The 26,905-nt window shown below is 41.5% G+C and overlaps 1 protein-coding gene across 7 annotated transcripts in view; it reads left to right on the top strand.

The window, feature by feature from the left end:
* RBM20 (RNA binding motif protein 20) overlaps nucleotides 1-26,905 on the top strand; it is a 108,603-nt gene that overhangs the window by 33,795 nt on the left and 47,903 nt on the right. Inside the window, exon 1 of one of the 7 annotated variants that reach the window (XM_054072344.1) lies at nucleotides 1,439-1,482. The exons of the other annotated variants lie outside the window; for them this stretch is intronic. Coding sequence (XP_053928319.1) covers nucleotides 1,454-1,482 — 29 coding nt within the window. The 5' untranslated portion in view covers nucleotides 1,439-1,453. Of the gene's footprint in view, nucleotides 1-1,438; nucleotides 1,483-26,905 lie in introns of those variants that run through there. 7 annotated transcript variants of the gene reach the window in all.

Genomic DNA, 26,905 nt, shown 5'->3' with positions numbered 1-26,905 from the left:
TAATTATCCTTCTTTGATTGTAACTGAATATAGCCAAACCAAGCTTGTGTTTATGAACAGGAATGGGTGATACTTCTTTCCAGATTCCTTGACGAGATTGCCATATTATCTGACACTCTTGACAAAAAGTCATTTTCTTACCTCTTAGCCTGTCAAGAGCGGTAGATGACTTTTTTCTTTTTTTTTTTTGCAGCTCGATGACAGATGAGACCAGTGTGCTGCACATGGGAATGTTCCTTGTGCTAGGATGTAAACGAATAAGTTTTATAGTAGAGACTTAAGAAGGCTTGCGCCTTTTTATTTTAAATGAGCATGAAAAGCATTGATGTGGGTCATTAATGGTAATAATCAACTTTAAGGAAAAGGCACTGGCCTGCAGGATTCATGGGGGTAGGGAAAGGCCGTCTGTGTTCAGGCCACAGTTTTGAGTGTAAAGCTCTGTTGGTAGTATCTGAAGTTGGTCAGTTTTGGTAACTAGCACAGCAAACGAATAGGTCTGATTTGGATTCTTAGGGAATAAACATCTGTATGACAAAACCCGCTTATTGGTCTCTGCAAAGGGAGACTGCACTTCTTCAACACCTGGAAGGAGTTGATCTTCTCCATCACGTGGGAGCTGCGTGAGTTTACTTTATCCGTTCCTGGCTGTGTTGCTGCTGTTTGGTGCATCTGTGGGATCCTGGCAGCCAGGCTTGCTGTATTTCCTAGTAGACTGAGGACCCTCTCTATTTCACACTTTGTAGACCAGGATTTACATGTGAGTGGTCTTCTCAAGATGCTGAAATGGCTGCTGTTTGTTCTGAGATGTTGCACATCTCAGCCAGTCACAATTGAGGGTTCTCCGTAATTCATTTAGAAAGTGTTAGAGAGATGGGAAATATGTCAAAGGGATGAAACCTCTGTTGAAACTGGCAAACTTCTGAAGTTAGTGTCAGAATTGTAGTCAACTTGCTTATTAGTAATTAAGAGTGACATTTGAGAAATCCCCTACCCGTCCGTCATCATCCTGTCCCGCTGGCCGGGGAAAAAGCAAAAGCAGACCTACCATACAAAACAAGAAGGGAAACATCACCTTTTCTGGCAGTTCACTATGTGGAAGCAACTTACGGGCTTTTACATCCTTTTTCCAGTTTGGAGAGGAGCCAGGGTTATTCAGATCAGTATTGAGATGGAGAGAGGTTTGTAAAGAGGTCACCAAGCTGTTGGGAGAATTACTGTGACATCGCTGTGGTTAGTGGATTTGTCACTTCAGGGCACTGGTGTGACAATGTGGCTGGTTGATCTCTTCCAGAAACCTCTGGGTTCCAAGAATAAGCCTCAAGGTGATTGTAGTGTGTTGTATCATTTACATAACTTATCTGTCAGTAACACTTCCCACATTGTCAAATGTGTGTGTGTGTTTATATATGTGTCTGCTGAAAGGATTGGGTTCAAAGGATAAACTCTGACAGTGATGTGGACTCAGTTTGACCTTGTGAAAAGGTAAGTACCTCCCCCTTGGTTGTATGGCTTTCCATGAAAGAAAAAGCAAATGCCTACCTTAGCGATTTCTTCTTCCACTGCTCAGGCAATGCAGGACTTCTCAGGGGGGTTGGACCTGATGACCTTTAAAGGTCCCTTCCAACCCAAACCGTTCTATGAATCTGTGATTCTTGTAAGATAAAGGAGCAAATCTGACTATATCCCTTGACTTAAACTTTTGATAGCTGTCTGGTTTGGTTTTGTTCATGGACATTTTCTTTTGTTAGTGTCTTGACTCCCGATTAGGATAAACGGCTGGAATAACAAGGATTTGGTTCACTGTTGATAGTCAGCGATATCTGTAAGCGTGGCTTTTCACCAGGCTTCATGCCGTATTAATCGCAAAGTCTGAGAGCAGTGGTGGGACCTGTCTCCTTGCTGTCAGTGCCCACAGCCTGTGTGCTGGATGTGTCAGCACAATGCCACTGGCAGATGGAAGGGCTGCACTAAATATGCAGAGTTATGGTTTAAGTGAAAAAGCTGTGGGAAAGGAAATACATTAATCCATTGCGGCTGTTTTTTCTTTCAAGTGAGCATGTGTTAATAAATTGCAAGTTTTTCCTGGACTTATCCTTTATATTTCTAGATTCCTTTCTTGAGTGGGGGAGGGAGTAGAGTAGAAATTGAACTGAAGCATAAGAAAAATATAAAATACAGAAGCAACTGAAAATTAAGTTAGATCGTGCACGTGGAAACAAATCCTCTCCTATATGGCCTTTCTCGTGAACACGCTTCAGGAAATCCTGGTCTAGCAGATCATAAAATATGCACCATGTATACGAGTGCATCGTTTGTTTAGGTGGTGGTGTGGAGGTGATGTTTAGGAAGTGCTTTAAAGCCATAAAAAACCCACATATCCCTGAATCTGGGAAGAGCTGAACATGATGAGCAATTGAGTATGGGCTTGTTCTTTGAAAGTATACTAATGTTTAGTCTTTTAACTCTTTGGGTTTTAGATACTTTCTTCCTACATAATCAGGAATTTCGCATCTGATCCTCACTTTGATTTTTGCACTTCTGAGAACATACAGCACATATTTACTCTGGCTAAGAAGGAGATGACATTGAATATTTTACAAAACATTTTTGTTTAAGATTCAAAATGATCGCTATGATTTTTGAAAATAATTTGTTTCTCAGATGCCCAATTTTCATTTTACTATTTTCCCAGTTGTTTTTATATCCTACAAGGACCAGATAGCCTAAGAAGGTCTCCTTTAGTTGTAATTCACTTTTGAGGTGCACGCAAACTTTATTCCTTACTTCTTTTAAAAGTCCTGAGACCCGTGCCCAGTGGGGCGGCGATGCAGGATGCCTGCGTGGTGGTTCCATACAGCTGTGCAGCATCTCCGTAGGGTTCCAAGGAAGGGGTTTAGGCTCCTGCTCTCCGCAGACCCCACAGCTGCTGTCGTGGTATGTGGCACAGCTCATTCACCTGTTTGATGTCGATGTGGGTGTTGCTGCAAAGGCTGGTGAGAAGTGGCTGTGCACTCAGGACGTGGGTAGCAGGAGTCTGAACTTTCTTTCCAGAAATGCTGTTAAAACTGAATGGAAAGATGGGGTAGGAACAACAGAGCCTGCACACAAAGCTTGAGCTCAGAAGTGGAGGCTTATGCAAGTCTATTGTATCTGCAAGCTGTACCAGTTCTTTTGGTCCCTGTTGGGGTAGATGAAGCCGTGGCAGAGCTCTGTGTTGGTACATCTAGACCAATTCTTGTGCTCAAGACAGTTTATTTTAAGCTACCTTGAAACAGCTCTGTGCTGCACCATAGTGGGTAATGTATGCAAAGTCATGTATTTCAGTGGCATCTGCTGCAAATTGTTCTTGTCACATGGAGGAAAAAAGATAACTAGAAGTAAATAGTGTAAAACTCTAGTTAAACTGTTGCTGACTCTTAAACATTGGTCTCTTGCTCGGAAGAAATTTTGTGGAAGCTGGAAATACTTTAGGAAAAGGTGGCCAGCAAAGGACACTTGGCTGAATTAATTCATGGCTTAAGTGGGTTCTCTTGTGTCAGTGATTCCACATCCTCTTAAGAACTTGTTGGTCTTCTTACAAGAGTTTGATGTGAATCTGTTCGGGACAGAAGCTGATACAAAATATGTATTCCACAGCCAAGTCATGCACAGCAAAATGCATAAACCCACATGTATTTGTCCTGCAGGCGTCTGCTCGTTGATTAAATGTTATTTTTGTCAGGTCTTTTATGGTACTTGATTATGCATGGTTGGGTTTGTTCATCTTCTGGTGGCTTTTCACCTATGAAAATACATTGAGAAAGTGCAAATGTTGCTTTACTAAACTAACACTCAGAAAAACTGTAGCAGAAATTATTTTTTTCTCTTTTTGCTTTTTTTCTTTTTTAAAAATTGATTTATTTGTTTCTTTTAATATCACTGAAGTACATTGTGAGCGGAATAACGTGAAGTTCAACTCTCAAAGCACCTTTTGTCCTTAGAGAAAAATGCCTTCCAGAGGAAAAACGCACTGGCTAGCGCTAGCTCTAATGTAGTCGAGGCACCTAATTCCCTTGTGGAGGAGAAATTATAGCCATGTAAACAGGAGGAAAAGCAGATGTTTTCCTTGTTCAGATCCGCTCCTCAGATAATGCTGTACTGTGCACCATGTGTGCACCGTGCCATGTGGATCCTGCAATTCTCAGAGGGGCTTTCTTTAACATACGCTGCAGCATTCCAGAGCCGTGGCGACATGGATGCTCATCACAACCTTTCTCCTTCATGCGTCTTTTCTAGTGCTTTACCCATGCCAGCTACATAAGTATCTTAGAAATGAAGCTTTTACAGGCTAATTTTTCCTGCTGCTTATTTTCTCATGTAGATTTTATTCCTTTTTCTTGTGTGAATTGTATTTGTTTGTTGTTAGAGAAGAGGTGCAATTTCTTGTCAGCAACTGAGGGATTGCAATCTGAAGTTTCATTAAAGTTTGTGCAACTTTCTGCCCCTGTGCATTTTGAGGTACAAAATACAAAGCTCTTCTGCTCCACAAGCTGAGGAGTTGTTTTTCTTTTTAAGTGTAGAATTGTTCTGTTTCTCGTCAAAGTGAGGCAGCCCAAATGTCTCCTCCCCACCAGCGCAGGGGAGAAGTTTCCTTGACCTCAAGAGAAGAGATTGCTGTTTCTCTCAGAAAAAAAGACCCTAATGTTTTGGTGGGGCAGTAAACCTTGTTTCTGGCTTTTTGGCAGAGTGCTCTGTGAGCAGCATACTGCAGGGAAGTGTCTGTTGGCATACAGAGACTGAGAAGAAAGATAATGCTATGTTTTTGAGGCTGTTCCTACATAAAAGGAGCAACTTTGTCACCTGGGGGAAAGAAATCCTCATTCTGATTATTTTTGGAAAATTAGTTTCAATTTAATTACTTAAAAACATATTAATGTACCTTTTGTTGCACCAGGGGCAGAGAATATAGCAATCTTATACCAGCTGTCTTTTTGATAAATGTCCCTACATAGACCAGCAGAGGCTGTGACATTCCTCTTACCCCTCTTGATAATCTGAAAATCTTCTGTGCTGGAGCATCTACTCCAGGGCACTAACATAGGAATGTCAGATAAATTCTGTGTTTCCTTCGTTGGTGGATACGTTAGCCAGCAAGTTATATGACAAGCCTGTGTGGGAAAAAATGGGTTGCACCAAAACATAATGGGATGTGTTCCTCAGGAATCAGAAAACTAGGCATATATTAATGGCAGTGAAGAAAGATATTGCTGACTAGAAGAAATGGGATGCACTCATAACATGATTAGATTATCCAAGAAGGAAATCTTATACTAATCTTCAGAAAGAATATTGTAAACCTACTGCTTAATCCCTGTATATTATATCAGAGCCCTAGCTCAGCTGCACTTGAGCTGCAGAAATCCATTCCTCTGCATGTTCAGTTTTCTGAGGACTCTAAAATCAGTAGCTTTTTTTTTTGGCTGTCCTGAAATTTGGGGTCTCATTGCATGACAAGATTAACCTTCTAAGTTCAGGGATCTGCTGCTGCATTTCTCAAAATACGGCATCCTCTACCGTAGAAGCTTTTCTTTCAGCACTTTTTACTGCTTTTTTTTTTATATGTGGGAACAGCACTACCACTCTGATCACATCCCAAAAGCAGCAGGAGCTCTGCATGTTCACCTGTGTCGCGTGGCACCCCCTTAGTCTTTAGCAGAACAAACCTGAAAGCTTGAAAAGGAGCTTGGAGGACAACAGCGCCCAGGTTCTAATGTGCAGGAGATACAGACTACTCCACACGTGCAAAGTTCATACTGCCAAAGGGCTCTTAGTTTCTTATACATCATGAGAGCTGGATCATCTGAGATGATGTACAGGAGGCAGTTGAACATAATTTTTAACCAGCCAGTTTCAGTTCCTTGCTGTCAGCTGTCTTGCTGTGTTTTAGCATGTTCATCAGAGGGCTGTGAGGCTTTTAGCCTTCCTCTGAAGAACAGACTGTTGTTGACAAATATGACAGAACGTTTGTTTATCAGTAAGTAAATATTCATTGTAATGAATATTATTAATTACGACGATTTACTAGCAGTTGCAGCAATCAGTAAGATGTAACAAAATTAGCATCATGTCCTGTTTTTACTTTCGATGAATCAGATCTCTCAAAGCCTGTTAGAACTCAATCTCTTTCTTACTAGCTCTGCTTTTTTTTTGTAAAGATGTACCTGAAGGCGTCAGCAACATCTTACCGTTCTCCTGTGCTCTGTTACTGTTCAGAGCCTGTAGCATTGCTCTTCAGCTGTTCGTTCAAGCGTGCTGGAATGCAAAGTGACCGTCGCTCTTAACTAATGCTGTGGAGATCAGTGGAAATGCAGCAGCATATCCCAGCAGTAAATCTGTCTTCCTTAATTTCAATTACATGTATTTTTCTAAATGACTTGTACAGCCAGGCTGAAGTTTGCGCTCCATGTGGCTCAATAGTATAAGTTAATTCTAGAATTATGAACAAATCTTATTTCTTGATGTCTTCTTCAGTTCAAGCTTGATTGACAGGAGCACAGATTTTGAAGTCATTTAACTGTGCCAATAAGCAATGGAATGCACAGCCTAGAACTTAATTGACTTAGAAGATTTTTTTAACAAACGTGGCACCTGGCACAAGACCTTTGTAGCACAAAAGTATGCGAGAGTGCTGCGTAATTATGCTGTTGCAAAGTGCTTGCCAAGGAGTAGAGAACTATAATCTTTGTAGAAAAGGGAGGCAATAAGCTGTTAATGTGTTTGTTGTCCCAGATGCTAATATGTGCGAACACCAAATTATTTGGAGAGGCACATACGTACATGAATATACGTAATAAATAATTTCTCCCACATTCCATTCCAGAACAAGATTATTATAACGTGCTGGGTTTGGCACAGAATGTGAAATCATTAAGAAGGTAAAGCCAGTGCGTAATGTGTCAGCTTGCTTTTTAAAGCAGTGTCCCTCTATGAGAAAATGTAGCCTGTATTGCGCAATCGGAATTAACGGGCTTTTTCTTGCAATTGTTTTCGTCTCGCATGATCTAAGCTGGAGTTCCCTGCTCGGGAGAGGCACTGCCTCTGCATCCGTCACTGCGTTGCAGCTGAGATCTTTGAGTCACGTTGGCCCTTTGGCTCAGGAGTCTGCAGGTGAAACTCTCTGCAGAGAAGCTGCAGTTCCCGATGGCTTCAGCACATGGGCCTGGGTTCCGAGGGCATCCAACCTCTGGCTGTCGAGCCAGAACCCGAGGCTCAACTGGAGCCAGTACTTCAGGATCCTTCCTCCACAAACGTGAGGCTCAATCATGCGTTGCCCAGATCTTTGTTGAAGACGCAGCAGACCAGCCCTGATAGCCTCGCCTGTGGCCAGCTCTCCAAGAGCTTGCCAGGTTTTCTGCTTAGAGGTAAAGAACTGGAAGCCTTACCTTGGAGACTGCAGACTGTAGTAGTCTGGCAGGAAACATCAGGAGACTGGCCAGTGTTGTCACGGCCAATGTTTTTGCACGGTTTATTTTGGTTGCAAATGAATTAAGGACTCAGAGGTCAGAGAAAATGCTTTGCAAGGCATGAGTGTATGATTATAGGGATTTTTTTTTTCCATGGAAATAAGTAGAAATCTTTCTCTTGGCTTCAGCAAGTTTTGAAATAGCATCAGCATAGTTGTTCTCAATTGCCCTGAGTGTCCTAAGGAATGAGATTGAGGAGGTCATGGTAATTATTTATATAGTATACATTAATTCACTGTGTCAAATTATTTATATTACTATTCATCTAAGCATGAAAAGTCACATAGACTAAACATTAATTGCTGAAGAATTGTATCCACTGAAATAACAAATAAGAATTCATCAAGAGTAATTCATATGGTGAACTGGAGTTGGTGAGGAGTGAGATGATAGTTCTGGTTTGGAAGTCAGATTTCAAACTTGTTTTCTGTGCCTAGAGACTGTGTGCTTGGTTTAAATGCAAGATGATCTATGCTTTATTTGACATTAATTCCTTATGAAGAGAAGAGAAACAGGAATCTGTTTTGTATTCAGAAGCTGAAATTCTGTTCATTTGGCTTATAAAGAAAAGACCAAATTTGTTTTTATTTCTTGTGGTAATTAGTCACAGAGAAGTGTTATGTTGTTCTATGTCTAGGCAATCCAAAATCCAAATTGTAACTTTTATGTGTCTTTATTTGTTGACCGTCAACTTTGTCTATTTGACTATAAAGGAAAATAAAGGTGACTCTGAATCTAGGCTCATCATTTCTAGTGTGGTGGGCAAACGTAGCAGTGAAATATTCCTGGGGTGAATTATGTTGATTTGGAAAAAAAACATGCAGTTCTCCATCCTTTGTGGTGTCACTAGGCTGACCCATCGAGCAGCTTTTCTGGGCTGAAATGCAGTCACCGTTGAATAGAACAGAAGAGGTCCACCGTAGAGCAGTTGAGTCCTGATCCTGTAAATCACTGTCTGTGATCAAATTCTTGTGTTTGCTCAAATCTGTTGAATTAAGATCTTGTTGTCCTTTACAGCTTCCCTCAGCCTTCTACCCAAAGCAGTCAGCAAGGGAGAGGTTGACCAGGAGACTTCAGGATTCTTCAGTTCTTCATGATTTTGCTGTAGGGACATTGAGAAAAAATGACAGACAACAGAAAACCGATACAAATCTAATGGGTAATAAGACAGTAGAGGAAATATTTGAAAATACTGTGCAAAATAAAAGGCTTTGCATTTCATATCCGAATATTTCACTGGGATTTACAGTTACCTGCAGGGTAACTTGAGGTGAAATAACATTGAAGTTGATAAAATGTGAAGTATTGGATATTCAGTAACTTATCAACTGAGGTTCTTGACTTCTCCCCACTGTCTTCTGCAGATGGGCTTGTTTTGTTTCCTGGATAACTTATCTGCTGTCCCTGTGAGGTTTCCTGGGGCGTTTTGGCTCTGCGTGTCTAATTGGCACTTCCCACTTGAAGGCCTGAGCAGCACAGAAAGCTTGTAAATCCGAGGTCAGCAATTCCCCTCTATGTCTCTGTAGGCACGAGGATTAAAAGACATACTTGAGAGACACCAAAGTCAGTGCTGTAGTGTTTGCTCCAGAGCTTTATGACTGATAGAGAAGGGTTAAATTAATTTGCCTGTTGAGGAGTAATAAACAGTTGTCACTGATAATAAATTATATAAACTGCAGGTGGTCTTTGGTAATGACAAATGCAGACTTTATGACCTATGTTCAAGCTAGTAAACACTTCAGTGCATCTCTCTCTGCTATCTGGGCTAAAAATAGCCTCTAACCCCAGAGAAATCTACTTTAAGGATTTCTGTACTTAAATAACATTTGTGTTTTACTGTCTGCGCTGCAAGAGAGAATGAGTAAGAGGGGAAGATCAAAATAGGTTAAATCATTATGGAAAATAACAAAAGTCTAGGGCAGGAGTGATTACGGCAGCTGTGTGTGAAGGCTGATGGGTAGCACTAAAAAGATTTGTTTGCATTTGTATCTTAAAATTATGGCAGGGCTAGAAGCAAGGAAGCAATTTCCCTGCAACATCTGTGAAACCTCAATCAGCAAGACTGCCATTTGCTTTCAATTATTTCTCAGTGTTTAGGTCATTTTTATGCTGCAGGACAGTTATTTTTATGTGGTCGTGATTCCAATTAACTAGTAGGAATCTTAGAACTTCTGCGTATTGTTATTAACTGTGGCTGCAAGACAGTGCAACACGTCTTGGAATAGACGAGCAGTCCTCGTTTCCTTGGTTGTTTCTAGAAGTTGCAGTTATTTGCCTTGTGCGTTGTTTCAGTCAGTATCTAGATAAGCTTAAAAGAGCAATGAACACCTTTGCTTCAGAGCACTGTTTATTTAACTTGCAGAAGGCTTACTGAAGTTGTGAAGGTCCACCTCATGCTAGTTAAGCATGCTAATTAACCCAATTTATTATAGAAAGCGCTGATGTGGTCCTGCTAAAGGTGGATTTGCACGGTTTCTCTGCCTTTGCTCACCTGTAAAAAGTACATTACACTCAATAGTTGACAATTCCAAACTGTAAAATTATGAATTATAATTAAGCAAAATTATTAGAGCACTTTGGAGTTCTTGAATAAAGAAAAGACTTTGCAGATGATTGAAACACCAAAGGCTTCAGCGCAATAAATCCTGAATAAGGTGATTACTCTACCTCTTATGATGTTGCAAGACAGAGAGGAGTGGAACAGCAAGATGTTAGTTCTGTGTATCTTTGCAGAGCACTTACCAAACCCTCCACGTTTTGCCGTGGCTGGTAGGCACTAAGGCAGAATGAAGTATTTTGCGTGGAATCTGTTTTATTATTTCACTGGAAAGTGCTATCCCCGTGCAAGGAAGGAACTTTGCGAAAGGGGTGGGATTCAGATGCATCTTTCTTCAGCAACAATGGCACACACTGTTATTTATCCTTCCCTGGTGGGAGTGGGATGGAAGAAGGTAAGCTTCTAAAACTCAACGTGGAGAAGTGCTGAGAGTTTCCAAACAGTGTTTTTGTTTCTTTTGTGTTCTCTATTGTGAATTAAGATTTACCGAAGGGTTTGGCCTAACAGATGGGTTTGTCTGCTTGCAATTCCCTGTTCTGAAGGGTCTGTAGCTGTTAGATCGACACTGTGTGTTCATTCCAGTGCTCAGGAGAAGTGCATCTGTGTGATCCCTTTTAATGAATGGTATAGGATGCCAATAGCTGTTGACGGTGTGTGGTCCAGTGCCCTGTAGATCTCAGTAATCCATGCCTGCCTTTGTGCACACAGCTCAGTCATTACATTCTAAAAGCAGAAGACACATTAAATGTTAGTTTGTATAGGATTAATTTAATTTAGTTTAGGTCACGTATGCTTCGCTGTGACCTGTTCCGAAAGCATAAATGCACAACTGCTTCATGGAAGCAGATATAAGACAGGTTGTGGGAATAAAATAATTCCTGTGCTTTTATCTCTGCAGGGTCAGGCTCTAGGTATTGAACTACTCACAAATGGGTTTAAAATAACCTGAAGGTAAGAGGATTTCTATTGCAAGGTTGGGTACAGAGAATTTTTTATAAGGGTTACTTATACTAAATTATAGAGCTCAGAATAATTCCTCTTCCTGTAACTATAATACTTCCAGTAGGGGAATGGAGAGAAAGAAAAAGGTTCCTTAAATTCTTTCTTGGATTTAGACTTTTTCAGTATACCAAATTAACTTCCTTGCTATGCTCTTCAGCTTGAAATAATCACCTGCTGCCCATCTTGTGGGAATGTGCAATCCAGTTCTGCTAGGTCTGTCTTGACTCCTGGGAAGCTAAAAACAGCTTGCCTATCCACACTTAAATGTTACACACTGCAAATTGCCCAGGGGCAAGTGAATCCCTTTTTGTGTCTGTTTCTGTGAAAGGTTTGATGTTCCAGGTTATTTATATCCTGCAGTTATTGCCAAATATATGATGTAATTTCCTAATTTGCAGCCTCATGACTACTTGCTGATGTTATTCCATTTCACAAATAGCATGAATGAAATACAAACTTCATACACCTAAAAGAAAACTTGTCTCGTCTGCTTCTCCCACCTGTTGTCTTTCTGTACCCATAGACGATGCTGCTGCCATTGCTGGCGTTAGAGATCATGTGGCAAACTGCTCATCCAAGGGCTGTTCTTGTATATAAGAGTCTGTAAGAAATACAAAATACATTTCTTTTTCATGCTTATGTTGTAGATTCAGGGTTTGTTTACATCCTAAGACGCTGGTGCACATAGTTTTATCCATTTACCTGATTATTTTTTCTCTGTTCAATAGCCTTGCATTTCTTGGGTTGGTGGGGTCAGGCAGTTTTGAATCCACTGCCCTTGTAAAAACAATAATTTTATGGTTTATAGCTGTATGGCGTGTGCACAGTAGGCTAAGCTGATTGGTAACACCAGGGTTTCCCGTGAAGCTGGTGGGATTGACAGCCACAGCTTGATGATGAAGACAGATGGAAATCTGCTGTGTTTGCAGGCGGTCATGCCCAGCAGGGTTAAGGCTGCAGCTATGTGAACACCAGTCACACAGTGAACTCAAAGCCCCAAACCCCTGGTCCTTGGAACCGGTGGGGAATGAAAACAGCTTTCTCTAAATGCCTTTTATTGTTAGGCTTCTTGGCTTGCAGCTCTGGAGAGCGAATATAAGATGCTGATAGTAAGACAAGCTGCAAATAGTGCAGCGGTTGCATTGAGGTAAGGAGCGAGGTCTAGATGTATTTCCCCTCCTTTCTGCAGTGAAGATCTACCCTACATGTACTTCGCCTCTGGTTTTGATGCATTTGCTGTCACTTGACTTTGCTTGCCCGGAATGACTGTTACCTCCTCCCTCGAGCTGGACTGGGGCAAGCAACAGTGGGGGTCAGTCACTGGTTGTATTTGGTGCTATATCATGATTGTCACTTTTGAGACACAGGGCCCTGAAGGCCAGTTTGAATCAATATGAAGAAAATTTCCCTAATTCCTCTGTGTCTTTTAAGACAGTTAGCCAGAAGCAACACTTCTTTTCCCACTAAGAATAGGAAAATTTTTTTCATACCCATCTCTCATCTGCAAGAACATATGAAAAAAACCACATTAGTCTCATTTTCCTTTACATTTCACTTACTTTGTTTGATTTTTGCTTTCCACCAATTTTAAATCAAAATATCGACCATGTATGCTTGATTTCATTATAGTTGCATTTTTTCAACATAGAGATGCAGTCACTCTGAGCACATAACAGTGTGATGCAATTAAGTTATTTACCTTTATACATTAACATAGAATCATCGAATGGTTTGGGTTGGAAGACACCTCAAAGCCCATCCAGTTCCAACCCCCCTGCCATGGGCAGGGACACCTCCCACTAAGACCAGGCATCCATCGCTTAGTTCTGGTAGCCAGCTTCAATCTCTCCGTCATCACCTAAGTTTAGGTTTGCAGATTGGACCTTCTTAGCCCTCTACTCTTACCTGCACAAGATGTCTCTAGAGGTAACTAAGAAAAAAAGTCCTTTTCTTGTTGGTTCTGGTCTATAACCAAAAGATATTTTGTCAGGAGAAAGGAAGAAAACTATGCAGCGTCTTATAAACTATTTCCTTATAAGCCAACAAAATTCATTCTGATAGTAGAGCCCAAGCACAACCTTGGGCTACATTCCAGGGAGGTGCAGAGCTCTCTGTATGCAGCAGCCTGTACCTCAGAAACTGAAAGGCAAAGCCTGCCTGGATGTTATTAGAAGCAAATATGAAGGCATTGAATTAACATTTCATTTACAAGATCATGTGTTACTGTTAAGTTAAATGTCCAAACTGAGCTCATCTTGCTGTGACCAAATTGATGCTCTGTTACCATATACACAAGAGAGAAATTGCTTTCATAGCGCTGTTGGGCTGTGAAAGACCAGCAGCAGGAAACTGCTGTTCTCGGTGATTTTGAGAAGCGTGTATTGCTGAAACCTTGGGGAACTATTTGCGTCACTGGGGTCATAAAACTTATGGGATACTTCAGCGGTTGAACCAGTGTTGAGTCAGGTCATCTTGACTGAACCGTGGCATTGAGTGCTTGATGCATCTCTTGTGTGGAAGCTCAGCCAGCCCTAAAGGAAGCAAATTTACATCCGCCTAAGCTAGGGCTCTGTCATCATGCTTTCTGGTCCTTGCCTTTCTACATGGTGCCCATTCATTTCTCATACCTTAAAATGCACTGCTTGTTTATGTGTCTGGTGCAGTGCAGTTTGCTGCAGGGTATAATCTGTAACTTTCTACCTGCTGATGTAGTCATCCATCCTCTTAAATGGGTGAGCATAAAAAAAATAACGCTATATGTTATAGCATTAAATATTTGATGCATAACTCGTATCCACTGAGTTTTGGCTGCATAAGTAGTTTGATAACCAAGTTCCAGAAAAAGATCTGTTAAATAAATCCAGAGACTAGTGAGAACTAGTCCATTTTATGGCAGTGTGTGGGAGGAGAAGGACAATAGTTAAGGAATATTTAAAAATGAGCCATTCCATATACTGGAGATCTGATGTAGCCAATAATAGCACACTTGGTATTGCTAAAAACAGATAATAATCTCTTAATGCAGAAAAACCACAGTGTACAATACCAGCTGAATCCATTTCAGACATCATGAACAGGGATGCAGATGAATTGATCAAAGTAGTGAGGCTTGGTGGTTGCCTAGGGACCAGTGAGCATGACCTACTTCCTGCCCAAGAGGCATATGCTGGTTTGTATGGGTAATGTGCTAATTTGGTGTTTCAGCAAGGCTAAATTTCATTGCTCTACAGAAAATTTTAGAGCAAAGTTAGTCAAGAAGAAAAAAAATCAGAAATGTATGAACTGCGTTTGGATTTTGTTAAGAAGCACTTGCAAACTATCAGTTGCACCCTGTTTGAATGCCAAATTCCAAGTAGCAAGTTTGGAAACAAATATTTAAATTGAAATAAAATTCCATCATAATAAGGGTAATTAGCTACTGCAACATCAAAAGGAGACAAACCAAATTAGTTCTTCCCCTCTTGACTAACTTAGGTGAAGACTACGGTGTTTTTCATGAAGTCTTTCTTTCAGGCAAATGGAGTGAAATGTTATTGCGATAGCTGAACAGAGCCTGCCGGGTTATGGCACACAGGATAATGCAGGGTAAGCCAGTGGTGCGTCACAAAATGTGCTGTGAGAGGACGTGTGGAAAAGGCAGATGAAGCAGAGGGTCAGGACTGAACCAAAGCTTGCGAAGAGGAGGAAAAGCCTGAACAAGCAGTGTCCATGTAAAGACAGAAAAATTGAATTGTATTTATCCAGCAGGGAGGGAGTGAAGACAAAAATGGTAAAAACTTGTGTAAATCTCTCATTACCCCAAGTGTTTTTTCTCTCTATCCTACTTTAATTTCTGGCTCATGAGTGAAGATCTTTAAAATCCTGTTTCTGTTCTTTTTAAAGTCATGGGAACAGCTTGACCACCAGTAGTCAGCACTGAGTACTGACTCCTCCTGCTGTGGCATCCTCTTGTGTTGTGTATACTCATGTCAGAACTAAAACCAAGACAGAGTGGAGATGACCTATATGTGTCTGTCTCACTAGAGCAGAACAAGCACTGAGTGAGCAATGCCAGGATATTTGAAGTTTCAGGTATGCTGGTCTCCAGGCTCACAGACAGCATCTAACTTCCAGTGATTTGCTGTTGCCATAAATAGGGTTGTCCGCACGCTAGTGAGCTGCTCACGGCGGGATGTAATTATCAAGGTCACAAGTCTATGTGTCTGTCTGGATCTTGTGTATTCACCATCACAGTATTGGCAACTTGTCTATAGTTTCTGCTTGGACTGAAGATCTTTAGGTTCTGTAAGGACATTTGCTTGGACAAGTGGGCAATGCGTAAATACTATGTAAGACTCAGCTGTTGTGTGTTGTCTTTGATATGGAGGAGGCTCATGACTTAATGGAGTGTGAAGAGATGCTTATATAGCTCATTTTGTTCATACTGAAAGATTAGCCCCTCTAAACTGAGAGCATGTACATGTCACCGCTAGGATTTGTGCTTTGTTTTCCTGAACACTTTATCCTACAGTAAGGGTGGAGCAAGTGCTGTTCTGGAGTAAATATATAAATATAATAGTGTACTACAGAGCTCCATTGACTTGTGGTGACCGGGGCCTAAATCCACCGAAGAATTTCAGTATTACGTGCACTGGAAGCAACAGAAGTGGTTATTTGAGTTATTCCACTGGCTTAAACCCATCAGCAGCCCATTGAACATTAAACACATGCTTCAGAGGCCTGGAAGAATTAGTGGGCAAGCAAATAACCACAAGATTTAAAAGGTTTTTTAATTAAAGTGCATTACAGCTCTTTGTTTGGCAAGAAAGTTTTTCAGCTCTAACCATGGATGGTAACGCTGCTTCGAAGATGTTGGAACATCTTGTTAGGGGATTTTATAAAAATTAGACAATGAAATCTTAAGTTCGTGGGCCTAGTTAAGGTGTTCAATTCAGCAGTTGGGAAGGGAGGTAAGTGTTCGTAAGCTGTGAAACATCAGATCACAATAAGCTATGTTTCTCTGTCCTTCTCCTAAAACAAGTTACACTGAGCTGAATGGAAGTCTTGGGCTGAGATTGCTCCAGTGGTGTAAAGGAACTTGTGCTTTTGTTGAGGATTTAGTGTTTGAAGCAGCATGAAGCCAGTAGGCTTTGCCCAGGAGCGAGGAAGGTGATGCATTTGTTATTGGTAGACCAAACAGATAAGCTTTAATTCAGAGCTCTGAAACCTTTCACGTGTACAACCTCCACATTCTCGATAGGCTTCTTGAAAACCTTAAGCTCTTCAGCACGCCCCACTTTTTAATAAGGACTTAGTTTCCAGGCTTCAATCAAGTTCTTCCTCGTTCTTCTTTTGACAATGCTATGAGCACCTGAAGAAAGAAAAGAAGGCATGGCTGTCTAACATAGTGGTCATGAGTGGCTCAGACCGTGCTTTGGGCAGGCTGAGATGGTGAGAGGGCAAGTCCCCTGATTTTCAGAGAACATCACAGTTTTACGAAGTACTGTTCCTCAAAATGAGTGAAGCTATCTAGGAGAACCAAGGTAGCCGGTGCTATGTTGTCTGTGGCTATACCATGTGGTCTCCATACATTAACATCATTTTGAATATAGTTTCCTGTGTATTTTGTCTGTGTGTCTCTTAATGTGTATTATATCTGTAGTTGTTTGTATTTACATAAAGAGACCCGTGTACATGTGTGTATTTTATCACGGGAACTTATCGTGTCTCTTCCATTTCTAGAGCTTCTAAGAGATATGTGTCCTAATTTCAGTTGCTCATTTTTTTTATACATTCAAAGGGTTAAGAAAAATAACTCTTTTAAAATACCTTCCAGTATATAAAACTCTTTCTATGTAGAACATTTCTACTGTTCACTAGACTTCTTGTTACAAAAACTTCAGCTGTTACTGGCCTGGCTGACATCAGTTGAGTTGTTCAAATATACAGCTTTTCCCTGTCCTTAATAATTTTCTCTTAGCTTTTTTTCTGGGCTCAAGCAAATAAAACTTGACCTGATACTACTTTTAGTGCATGGCACCTAATAAGCTAGTGTTAACAGAGAGCTTTTCCTTTCCCTTCTGTTTCTGCACTGAGATGGCTACTAGGTTTCCCTGATGGGCCTTCTAAAAAGTAGAAAAGGTCAAATATGTGTACAGAGTACTTCAAAATTACAAGAGAAATGAATCTACAACATTATTCGGTTGAAGAGAAGTTATATTGTTCATAAGCATTTCCAGTCGCTGCATACAAGTCCCACACTGGAATCGCGAGTGCACAAAGGTGGTATTGTTTACAAGTCCTGGAATAAATCTCTGTCCTTGCTGCTCCAACACCCGGGAGCAATGCAGAGGCAATTGCAATGCTGCAGACAAATTGCTTTCTGCAAGCAATTCAGCTGCTACTCATGAGAAACAGAACTGCAGTAGCATTTTGACTGACTTTCACATGAATGAAGCATGGTTGGAAGACTTTTCTGGTGGAGTTTTGAGTCCCAGTGACTCAAAAAAAACCCCCATTTCACACAACCACACTGCCCTGTGCAGATGCCAGGGTTCTGATCTTGAATGCTAGCCCAAAATTCCCAGAGGGCCAGTGCTCAAGTGCTGGATGCATCTCCTACAGATGGCTGCAAGGTGGTTCTTGAGGCACTTTTAGGAATGTGAGAGCTGGCATCGAAATTATTTTGGAATGCAGTCCGTCAGAATGATGTGATATAAAACAGATTTCGGGATGTTGTTACAAACTAGCACAATATTAATCTGATTTAATTAGTATCATCCAATGTAAAGAGGGTTTATTTTGTGGTTCCTCGCTGTTTTTTTCGAAGTCTCTGAAACACAACAAGGCGTAACAGCGTGTTTGAAGATGAGCTTTATTCATGTGCTGCACAGTGTGTGATGAGAAGGTGCTTAAAGGGCTGATTTTCCTCACTGATGTGAATGGTACAATTTCACTGGAATCGTGGCCACTCAGCTGCCAGTAAACTTGATCAAAAAGCTCGTCTAGGGAACCTTTGTTCATTTTGGGTCTGATCCAAAGACTAGGCAAGGAACTGGGAATACTTCATCCAGTCAGTGTTCTGGGTCAAACCCTCTCTGAAAATCGTTTTCTTAGCTCAATTTTTATGGCTTTATGTGTCCTGTAAGTTACTGGGAGCTGATATCCGTAGGGGTAAAATGGTTTAGCAATGTACCTTTTGAGAACTGGGAAACGGAGCACTTTAAGGTTTGAAGAGGTTAAATTTTGAGCACTTGAGAACTTAACTAAGTGAGGTTGAGAGCTCTGCAAATGCTTGAAAGGAAGAAGATGCTTTTGTTTGGTGGAAAATCTAAATCAAGATAAAATTCTGTGTCCCGAAGTGTTGTCCAAATCACATGCTGCAGCTTGCTTCGCTTTCTGGTAATGCTACTTGACACACTGTCAGCAACACCGAGTATGTTTTTTCCCTTCCTCGCCCTGTATGTGTCAACACATTTACAGCTGTGATTAAGAATCCTCTGTTTTAAGTTTCATACGGTTTTGGATTATATTACACTGAAATAAGCCATTCTTCTTGTGATTGTGCTAAACTGCATGAACATCTCATTGCTTTTTGATAAGGAAGAGCTCTGAGAATGAACCATGTGTGAAATGATAAAATCATATGGATGTGTGCACCTAAGGAAAAGGTTGATGAGAAAGCCAAGGATGGGTGTAGCTGAGCAGGAGTTTACTCCTACAGTAAGTTGAAAATGCCATAAATTTATTAGACAATTCCTTCAATTGTGGAAAGAGGCCGGGGTCTCTTAACTGTGACAACTGAAGATTTACTGCCATCTACTGTGCGGCTGAACACTGGTTCTTCAGTTCCAGCTCTTCATCGCTGGTCCTTCTAGTACTTAAAGGGGGCCTATGGGGAAAATGAGGAGGAGTCCTTATCAGGGAATACAGGGATGGGATGAGGGGGAGCACATTTAAGCTTAAAGAGAGCAGATTTAGATTAGATATCGGGAAGGAATTTTTCGCTGTGAGGGTCATGAGGCACTGGCCCAGGTTGCTCGGAGAAGTCACACATGCCCCATCCATGGAGGTGCTCAAGGAAAGGCTGGATGAGGCTTTGAGCAACCTGATCTGGTGGAAAGTGTTGGAAGGTGAGGTGGAACTGGATGATCTTTAAGATCCCTTCCAACCTGAACCATTCCATGGTTCTATGATGCTATGATTATACATAACACATTTAATAAAAAAAAAGACGAAACAAGTTAGTGTATGTTGTTTTGAAGGGGGATATTAGTTCGGATTCAAGTTGTTATCCCAAACAGACAGTGGGACTTTGAAGTTCTGCTTCAGCAATGGCAGGGTGAAGGCACAGGGCAGAAGCCAGCAAATTAACTTTCAGTCTGTGTGTGACTGAGTGGCCACGTACAAACCCAGACTCTCCCGTGTGAGGTTACAGCTGCAGGTGCTGGGGATTTCGTTAAAGATGTAGCCCTTCAAGCACTAGAAGAACCTGCAGCTGTTTGTAATGGATCTGATTTTTATTGTCTTCATAAGGTAGGAAAACCCTTCTGCAGGTGATGTCTCTTAGCAGATTTGTTCCTAAATAGTCTCTTTCCCAGAGGCAGGGATTCCTCAAAATTTCTGCATCTTTGTTACGGTAAAAGGCAAAACACCGAGAGGTAAAGAGTTAAAAAGTGTCTCAATGCCATGGCAGGGAGAGGAAACCTCTAAGTAGACTCCTGTTTGTTACTGCCCTCCTACGTGTAATGAGAAGCCTTTCAATCTTCTCTCACACACGTTTTGCCACGGTGTGTGACTTGGTACTGCAACATAACTACTTCGTACGTAACTGAACGGGGTTCTGAGCACTTGCATCCTCTGAATAGCGCTGCAGGTCCCTTCACATGAGCCAGCAACACAGTCCTTTGGGTTATTGAATTCCCGTGCTGCTCCCAGGCCAGCTGCCTTCCTCCTTAAACCTCCTCTGCCCTGCCTTGCCAGTGTAGGCTTGTTCCAAACTGTGGAGGATGCCGCGGCTGGTTAGGCTTGCTGTGCCAGCTGCTGAATCCGTACCAGGTCCTTGCAGTGGCCAGCAGGCAGCGAGAAGCAAGCGGTTGTTCAGATGCAAGTGCTGCCGTTCAGACTTTCCTTTTGGGATCTTTATTGTGCTTCAAAATGTTGCTGGACGGGTCCTTTTAGTTGAAGAGAAGAGATTAAATGTTCCTCCAGTATTAATGTATCTTCAAGACTGTGCACAGGTGACTTTAAGGCAGTTCTAGGCGACGGGGAAGTTGCAGGGAAATCATCAGGGAACTCAGGCTGTTGTGAAAACCTTTTCTCTCCCAAGCACTGCAGTCCCCAGTCTTCTTTTCACCTGTTTGGGTGAGATCAAAACTTCCAACTTAGTTTAATATATAGGGGAAAAAAACAACCTGTAGGTTTATGTTCTTGCAGTGGAAGGGCAAGAATCATTTAGGGAAGAACTAGGAAGGGTTCTTCTACTTTTTGCTTCTTGGAATATTGTGATTTCTTCTGAAAAACTCTCATACTTTGGCTTGTAAATGACTCGGTGCAGTGCTTTGTAGCAGAGTAAGGAGTTTTACTTTTCTGCTGGCTAATACTGTTCTGCTGCATAGGGTCTGTGGTGCTGATCTTATTACATCTGTGTATTACTACAGCTCTCCTGGATCTAGTTTTACATCCTTTACTGTAAAGGTGCACCACATTCTGGTAGTAATAACATTGGTATCAGTAAGGAAAACAAACAGTGTTGGCATTGAGTCCTTTTTTCATAATTCCAAGAGACCATTAGGGAGAGGTGAAATTTCTTATTAAATTGTCTGAAAAAAAATAGCATCTCTCTCCTCCTACCCTTTCTACAGTGTAATGTAATCATTTATCTAGCAGTTTGAATTATGGAATCATAGACTACCAAGTTGGAAGGAACCTCAAGGATCATCTGGTCCAACCGTTCTTGGGAACAGCATGATCTAGTCAAGGCAGCCCAGTATGATATCGAGCTGAATCTTAGAAGTGTCCAGTGTTGGGGAATCCACCACTTCCCTTGAGAGATTATTCCAATGGCTGATTGTTCTCATTGTGGAAAATTTTTCTCTGGTGTCCAAATGGAATCTCCCCTGGAGTAACTTGTACCCATCACCCCCATGTTTTGCATGTGACTCCTTGTAAAAAGGAGTTTCAAGAAAACACATCCTGGGACACCAATGAAGTATTCAGGTAGCCATGAGAGATGATGTGGAAGGATAGATTTTCTGGCTTGCATTTGAGAGTTCTGCTTAGCTTTATCATACCTAAGGCTCTTTGTTGCAGTACTGGAGTGAAACTATACAGTAACTATTAGGTTATTAATACAAGTTTGCTCCTCATCTGTCAAAGCAATGTACGTAAATTCCATAGATAATAGAAGGGCTCATGCGTTTTCAAGTTATATGTGAACAAGATGTACTAGAAACACCACTGTATAAATTTTGCTGGACTGCTTAAAATTGTGCTACTTAAAATAGTTCCGCTTAGAATTGTTGGATATTTTTAGTGGCATTTCGGGTTTTCACATTGAAAACACGGTATTGTGGAATGCATTCCTTTGGGGGAAGGGATCTTACAGCATCTATTCATCTTTTCTCCCTAGCTGTACACCCTGCGCTGTAAAACCTGTGGTTCCCTGGAGCATATTGGAGTAGCAACATCCAGATGTAGAATGAAGATTCTTTCCCCAGTGGAATTTGGCTTTTTGGCAGGCACTATAGGCAGACAGGTGTGGGCAACTTTGGAGCTGGCTTTAGGTCTGTCACTCGATAGGGCTGCTAATGAGCTGTTTTATGCTTCCTTGCTGTAGTGGATGATGTTGTAATTCCGAGGGTGGTCTCAGGTTTCCTTTTGGGAGTATTGTCTGCAGCTCCTCAAGAGATCTCTGTGCAGGGTCTTTCATGGAGCTGTAGTTAAAGTCTTTTCTGATGCTCACATGTAGTCATTCTTTTAATAAATTGGATTGCCCACCCAGATACTGGTATGCTCAAGCATAATGTGCTGAAATATTTTCCTCATGCCTGATAGGAAGGAATTCCATAGTGTAATTGGCTGCACAGAGCGCTGAGCAGGACCAGAGCATGGAGCAACACTGTGCCTTGCAAATGGCAAAACGTCCCTCCACTGTGAGATGCACAGTGTGTGAGAGTCTGTGATGGGCCTGTCCGAACATTTCCCAATGTGAATCTACAGTTATTTAGAATTGCAACCAATGTCTGTAGTTGAAAACAAGGTGGGGAACAATCATGGAATCGTAGAATAGCTTGGGTTGGAAGGGACCTTAAAGCCCATCCAGTTTCAACCCCCTGCCATGGGCAGGGACACCTCCCACTGGATCAGGCTGCCCAAGGCCCCATCCAGCCTGGCCTTGAACACCTCCAGGGATGAGGCAGCCATAGCTTCTCTGGGCAACCTGGGCCAATGCCTCACCACCCTCATAGTAAAGAAATTCCTCTTTATGTCTAGTCTAAATCTGCCCCTCTCCATTTTATACCTATTGCCCCTCATCCTATCACCACAAGCTTTTGTGAACAGCCCCTCCCCAGCTTTCTTGTAGCCCTTTCAGGTACTGGAAGGTCGCTATAAGGTCACCTCAGAGCCTTCTCTTCTCCAGTCTGAACAACTGCAGTTCTCACAGCCTGTCCTCGTATGGGAGGTGCTCCAGCCCTCCCATCATCTTTGTAGCTCTCCTCTGGACCCATTCCAACAGCTCCATCTCCTTCTTATGTTGAGGATTCCAGAACTGGACACAGTATTCCAGATGAGGTCTCACAAGAGAGGAATAGAGGGGCAGAATCCCCTCCCTTACCCTGCTGGCCACACTTCTTTTGGTGCAGCCCAGGACATGGTTGGCCTTCTGGGCTGCGAGCACACAGTGCCGGCTCATGTCGAGTTTCTCATCCCCAGCACCCCAAGTCCTTCTCTGCAGGGCTGCTCTCAAGCACGTCACCCCCCATCGTGTACTGAAAACGGGGATTGCCCCGACCCAGGTGCAGGACCTTGCATTTGGCCTTGATGAACCTCAGAAGGTTCGCACAGTCCCACTTCTCCAGCCTGTAATATCAGGCATCTTGATTGGGTCTTGATCAGTTTATACAGTCACTTTTTCTTGGAGTTTATTTTGCATGTGTTTGAGAAGCGGATTAAAATGAGGTCTTTCATTAACTACGTATTTTAAATAGATTTTTAATTATATTGAAAAATTGTTTACTGTCACTGTGGTGTGACATATTGATGTGCAAATCTGGGACTAAGTCTTGTCTTGTCAATGCACTCAGGCTCCCATGTGAGCATTAACAGCATCTTCTCAGATCTCAAATATTTTACAGCAAGCTCCCAGTGGAGACTGAGTCTGTACTGCTGCAATCAATAAATATTTTATCTTTGCACAAGATGAATGGTTGATCAAGAATGCAGTCAGCAGTGCTTTCTGTATTTGCCTTTACTATTCAGTAGGTTGAAAGCCATGACAAAACATATTGGACATTAGCTATTTCTGCTGTTTGTTTTCTCAGAGTTTGAAAGTCTGACCAAATATGTGTTGGCTCAGAAACACAGCTTTAGAAATAAATTCAAGATTTTCACATTAAGTTAATGGAAAAATTTATTTTTAAACAGTTTTTCTTAGTTTTTTACCATTTTTCACTCTTACACGATGATGTTTTGAAAAGAGATGCCCAGCTACTTTCAAAGCAGTAAACAGTGGTGGTTTGTTTACCTTGGGACAAAGAAAATTAGTCAATGGAAAGTTTAAAAGATTTGATACCTCTTTTAGTGCATACAAATATCAGCTAGAAAGTTTTTATGCATGTAAATAGTTTTTCCCCTTTCCTCCCTGCTCTCCCTTTTTCCTTTTTTCTTCTTCTTTTTTTTAATACTCTGAAAAAATTTATCTCCTGTTGTGTTTGTTACATTCTGCAGCCAGACATCCCCATCTAGTGGTGCCAGCTTGGGAAGAAGGATGCCTTGCACACACACAAAGCATTAAAACCAGTTGTTGCCCTCTGTTATCTAAGTATTTTCCTTGTGGATGTCTTAAACTTCTGTGAGTTTAAGTACTTAAATATAAATAAAGTATATTTATATATAAATATATAGAATATATTTATAAATATATAGAATATATTTATAATATAATAAAGTACTTACACATTTTTTTTCCAAAAGGATTTCTTTTACTACTTATAATTTGCACGTGGAAAGTAATTTGCTGCTACATTGAAGGGAATTATTTTACCTCTGCTTTACCTTATTGTTTTACAACAAACGCATAAAAACATTTGTCATCATAACCGTATGTAGACTGAGAAAATAGAGCAGGATCAGGTTTGTTTGTTAACAACAAAAAGAATAGGTCACTATTATTGTGAATTAAATTATTACTTTGTGAATTAAATTATTACCTTAAAGTAAAATCAGTGGCACCTTTGTGCGTGTGTAATAAGGCAGAATCATATTTCTGCTGCTTGTAACCCTTTGTGGCCTTTTGGAGGAAAACATAATCACTTGTTTCTCTTGTTGGAGTTCTGCTTCCTGCATGTTTCCCCGTAAGTCACTGGGTTTTGTCCCATGTTGCTGATGAGTGTTGGTGTTTGGCAGTGGGTCAGGAGCAGTTCAGGGCTGGCGGTTGGGGCTTGTCCGAGTGAGGGCTGTGCTGGAGACCTATGGCTCTTCCTGGCAGTGAGGGAAATGACACGAACAGATACGGTCAGGCTGTTGTGACCTAAGATGGGGAGACATTTTTAGGACTGCTGAGGACTGGAAAGGGAAGCAAGAAGGGAAACACCCTTGTTACGAAAAGGGAAACTCAGGGTCTGTGCCAGCTTGGTGATGACAAACCCGCAGCAACTTCCTCGCGGGAGGCTTTTTAGTACTTTCTCCACCATGGGGTCCCCTCCACTCGTGGGATCCCCCAGGCACCGGGAGGCTTTGGAGCTGCCTGGGGTGGATGGGCAACATCTCCCTGTGGGGCAAATTGTTCAGCTGGGGTCCTGCCTTCCCTCAGCAAGTGAGATGCCACAAAGCACCTGCTTTTCCTTCCTCCCTTTGCCATGAGCCCTCCTGCTGAGGACTCTTTGTTTGATGATAAAATCCTTGGAAGTAGAGGTGATATTTTGAAGTTTTTAAATAGTTATGGGTAGCCAACTTGGACAGAAATATAATTCCATTAGTGTGAACAGTGCTTGCCTGAAGGCACTAATCCTGCATGCAAACAAATCTCTCGTGGACTTGACTGTGGGAATGGAGCCAGAGTTTTCTGTTTCTCCTCATTCTTAGCTTTTTAATTCCTTTTCCTTCTCCCCTTGAAGGCCCTTTACTTTCTTTTACTTTACATAATGGGAAATCACAAAACAATTTCTCGGATCCTTCTCCCTGCCCTGAGTTAAAGACACTTCAAGGCCAGTCAATGTTTGCTTTACGTCAGGTAGGGCTACAGCTGCCTGCAGAGTTTTCCGGAGGTACCGTCCACACAGCTTCTGCTGTCCAGTTCCCAGCGCCTGTCACAACACCTGGGAATAAGCATTTTCTTGCCATGTAAACTGAGCGCTCAGTTTCTCCATCTGAAAATCTGGGTTGGTTCTTAAATGCCTGGGAAAAAAAATTGCTGGGAGGCAGCTCCTCATCCTGACAAGGTGCAAGGGGGAGGAAAAAGCGACTGTTTATCCCTGCTTGTGCAGTGAGGGGGAAAACATCTTTGGAAGTGCCTGGCTGAGTGCTGGGTGCAGGAGCTGGGGTCTGCACGAGTGAATCGCTCGCCTATGTTTATTGCTGGGGATGACAGTGAGAATATTCAGCTGAAATTCTGAGAACCTGCTCCGTTTCCACTTTCCTCAAATACATATTTTTAACGTGTTTTATATAGTCATTTTTCATAAGATCACTTTAGTGAAAGCATTTTACCGCAGCGCTTTCCGTTCCCTTGACAGAAGCAGAACTGATTCCACATTACACCTGCTTTTATTTATTTATTTTTTAAGCTGTTAATGACTAACATACCATTGGGTGGCAGCATCTCAATTAGTTGCTGAACTAAATACTAACGTCTGGGTAGGAAAGATTAGAAATTACAAGTTTCTTTAAATGGAAAAATGTATCGGTTTGTATCTGAAGAGGCTGTGTTTCATTCCACCCCATAAATGTTTTGAAAATCTTTTAAGAACAATTGTATCTAATGAGAAGATATAATGCATTATAAAAGGTTTGTAGTTGCAAGTAAGGCTTTTGAACCTCAAGTTGTTCTTCTCTGTGTAGAAATTCAACCGGAAAGTGAGTGGGTTCCCTCTGATTTTGTGGTCTAAATGCAGTGAAATGCCGAAAATTCCTTAAATAAAAACCCCACTAATAAGAAAATAATGAACTTTCAATTGTATTGGCTTTGGGAAGGTAGTTACTACTCCTGCAATTAGTACCAACTCAAATGAGGGGTTTTGAAGGACTTGACAATAAAGAGGCAGCTGGTATTATTGCTTTGTCATAGTTAAAGAAGTCATTCTGATACCCAGAGCTCAGACCTGGCTTTCCATTTTTAACATTTTTTCCTCAAATTTCTTCAAAAGCAGACATCTTAATTTGTTATCTCAAGATTTTCTTTTTCTTAAGTCTGTATGAATGTAGCACAAAGTGAAGCGGATGCTAAGGATTAGAGAATCTGCCACAGAGGAGCTCTGGGTTGTGCACTGGGAGTCTTTAGGCTGTGTTTGCATGGGGGCTCAGGTGCTGTTTGAGCTCGGTGTTCCTGAGCTGTGCACGCACATCACGGTAACGGCATCTGGGCTTCAAATCATACATTTACATTCATTTTCCTTCTTCACTTTTCAGTTAATACAAAACTCATGTA

This window comes from Cuculus canorus, chromosome 7 (genome assembly GCF_017976375.1).
Source record: "Cuculus canorus isolate bCucCan1 chromosome 7, bCucCan1.pri, whole genome shotgun sequence".
NCBI lineage: Eukaryota > Metazoa > Chordata > Aves > Cuculiformes > Cuculidae > Cuculus > Cuculus canorus.
Note: the sequence above shows the minus strand (reverse complement) of the source record. Positions and strands in the feature narration are given on the sequence as shown.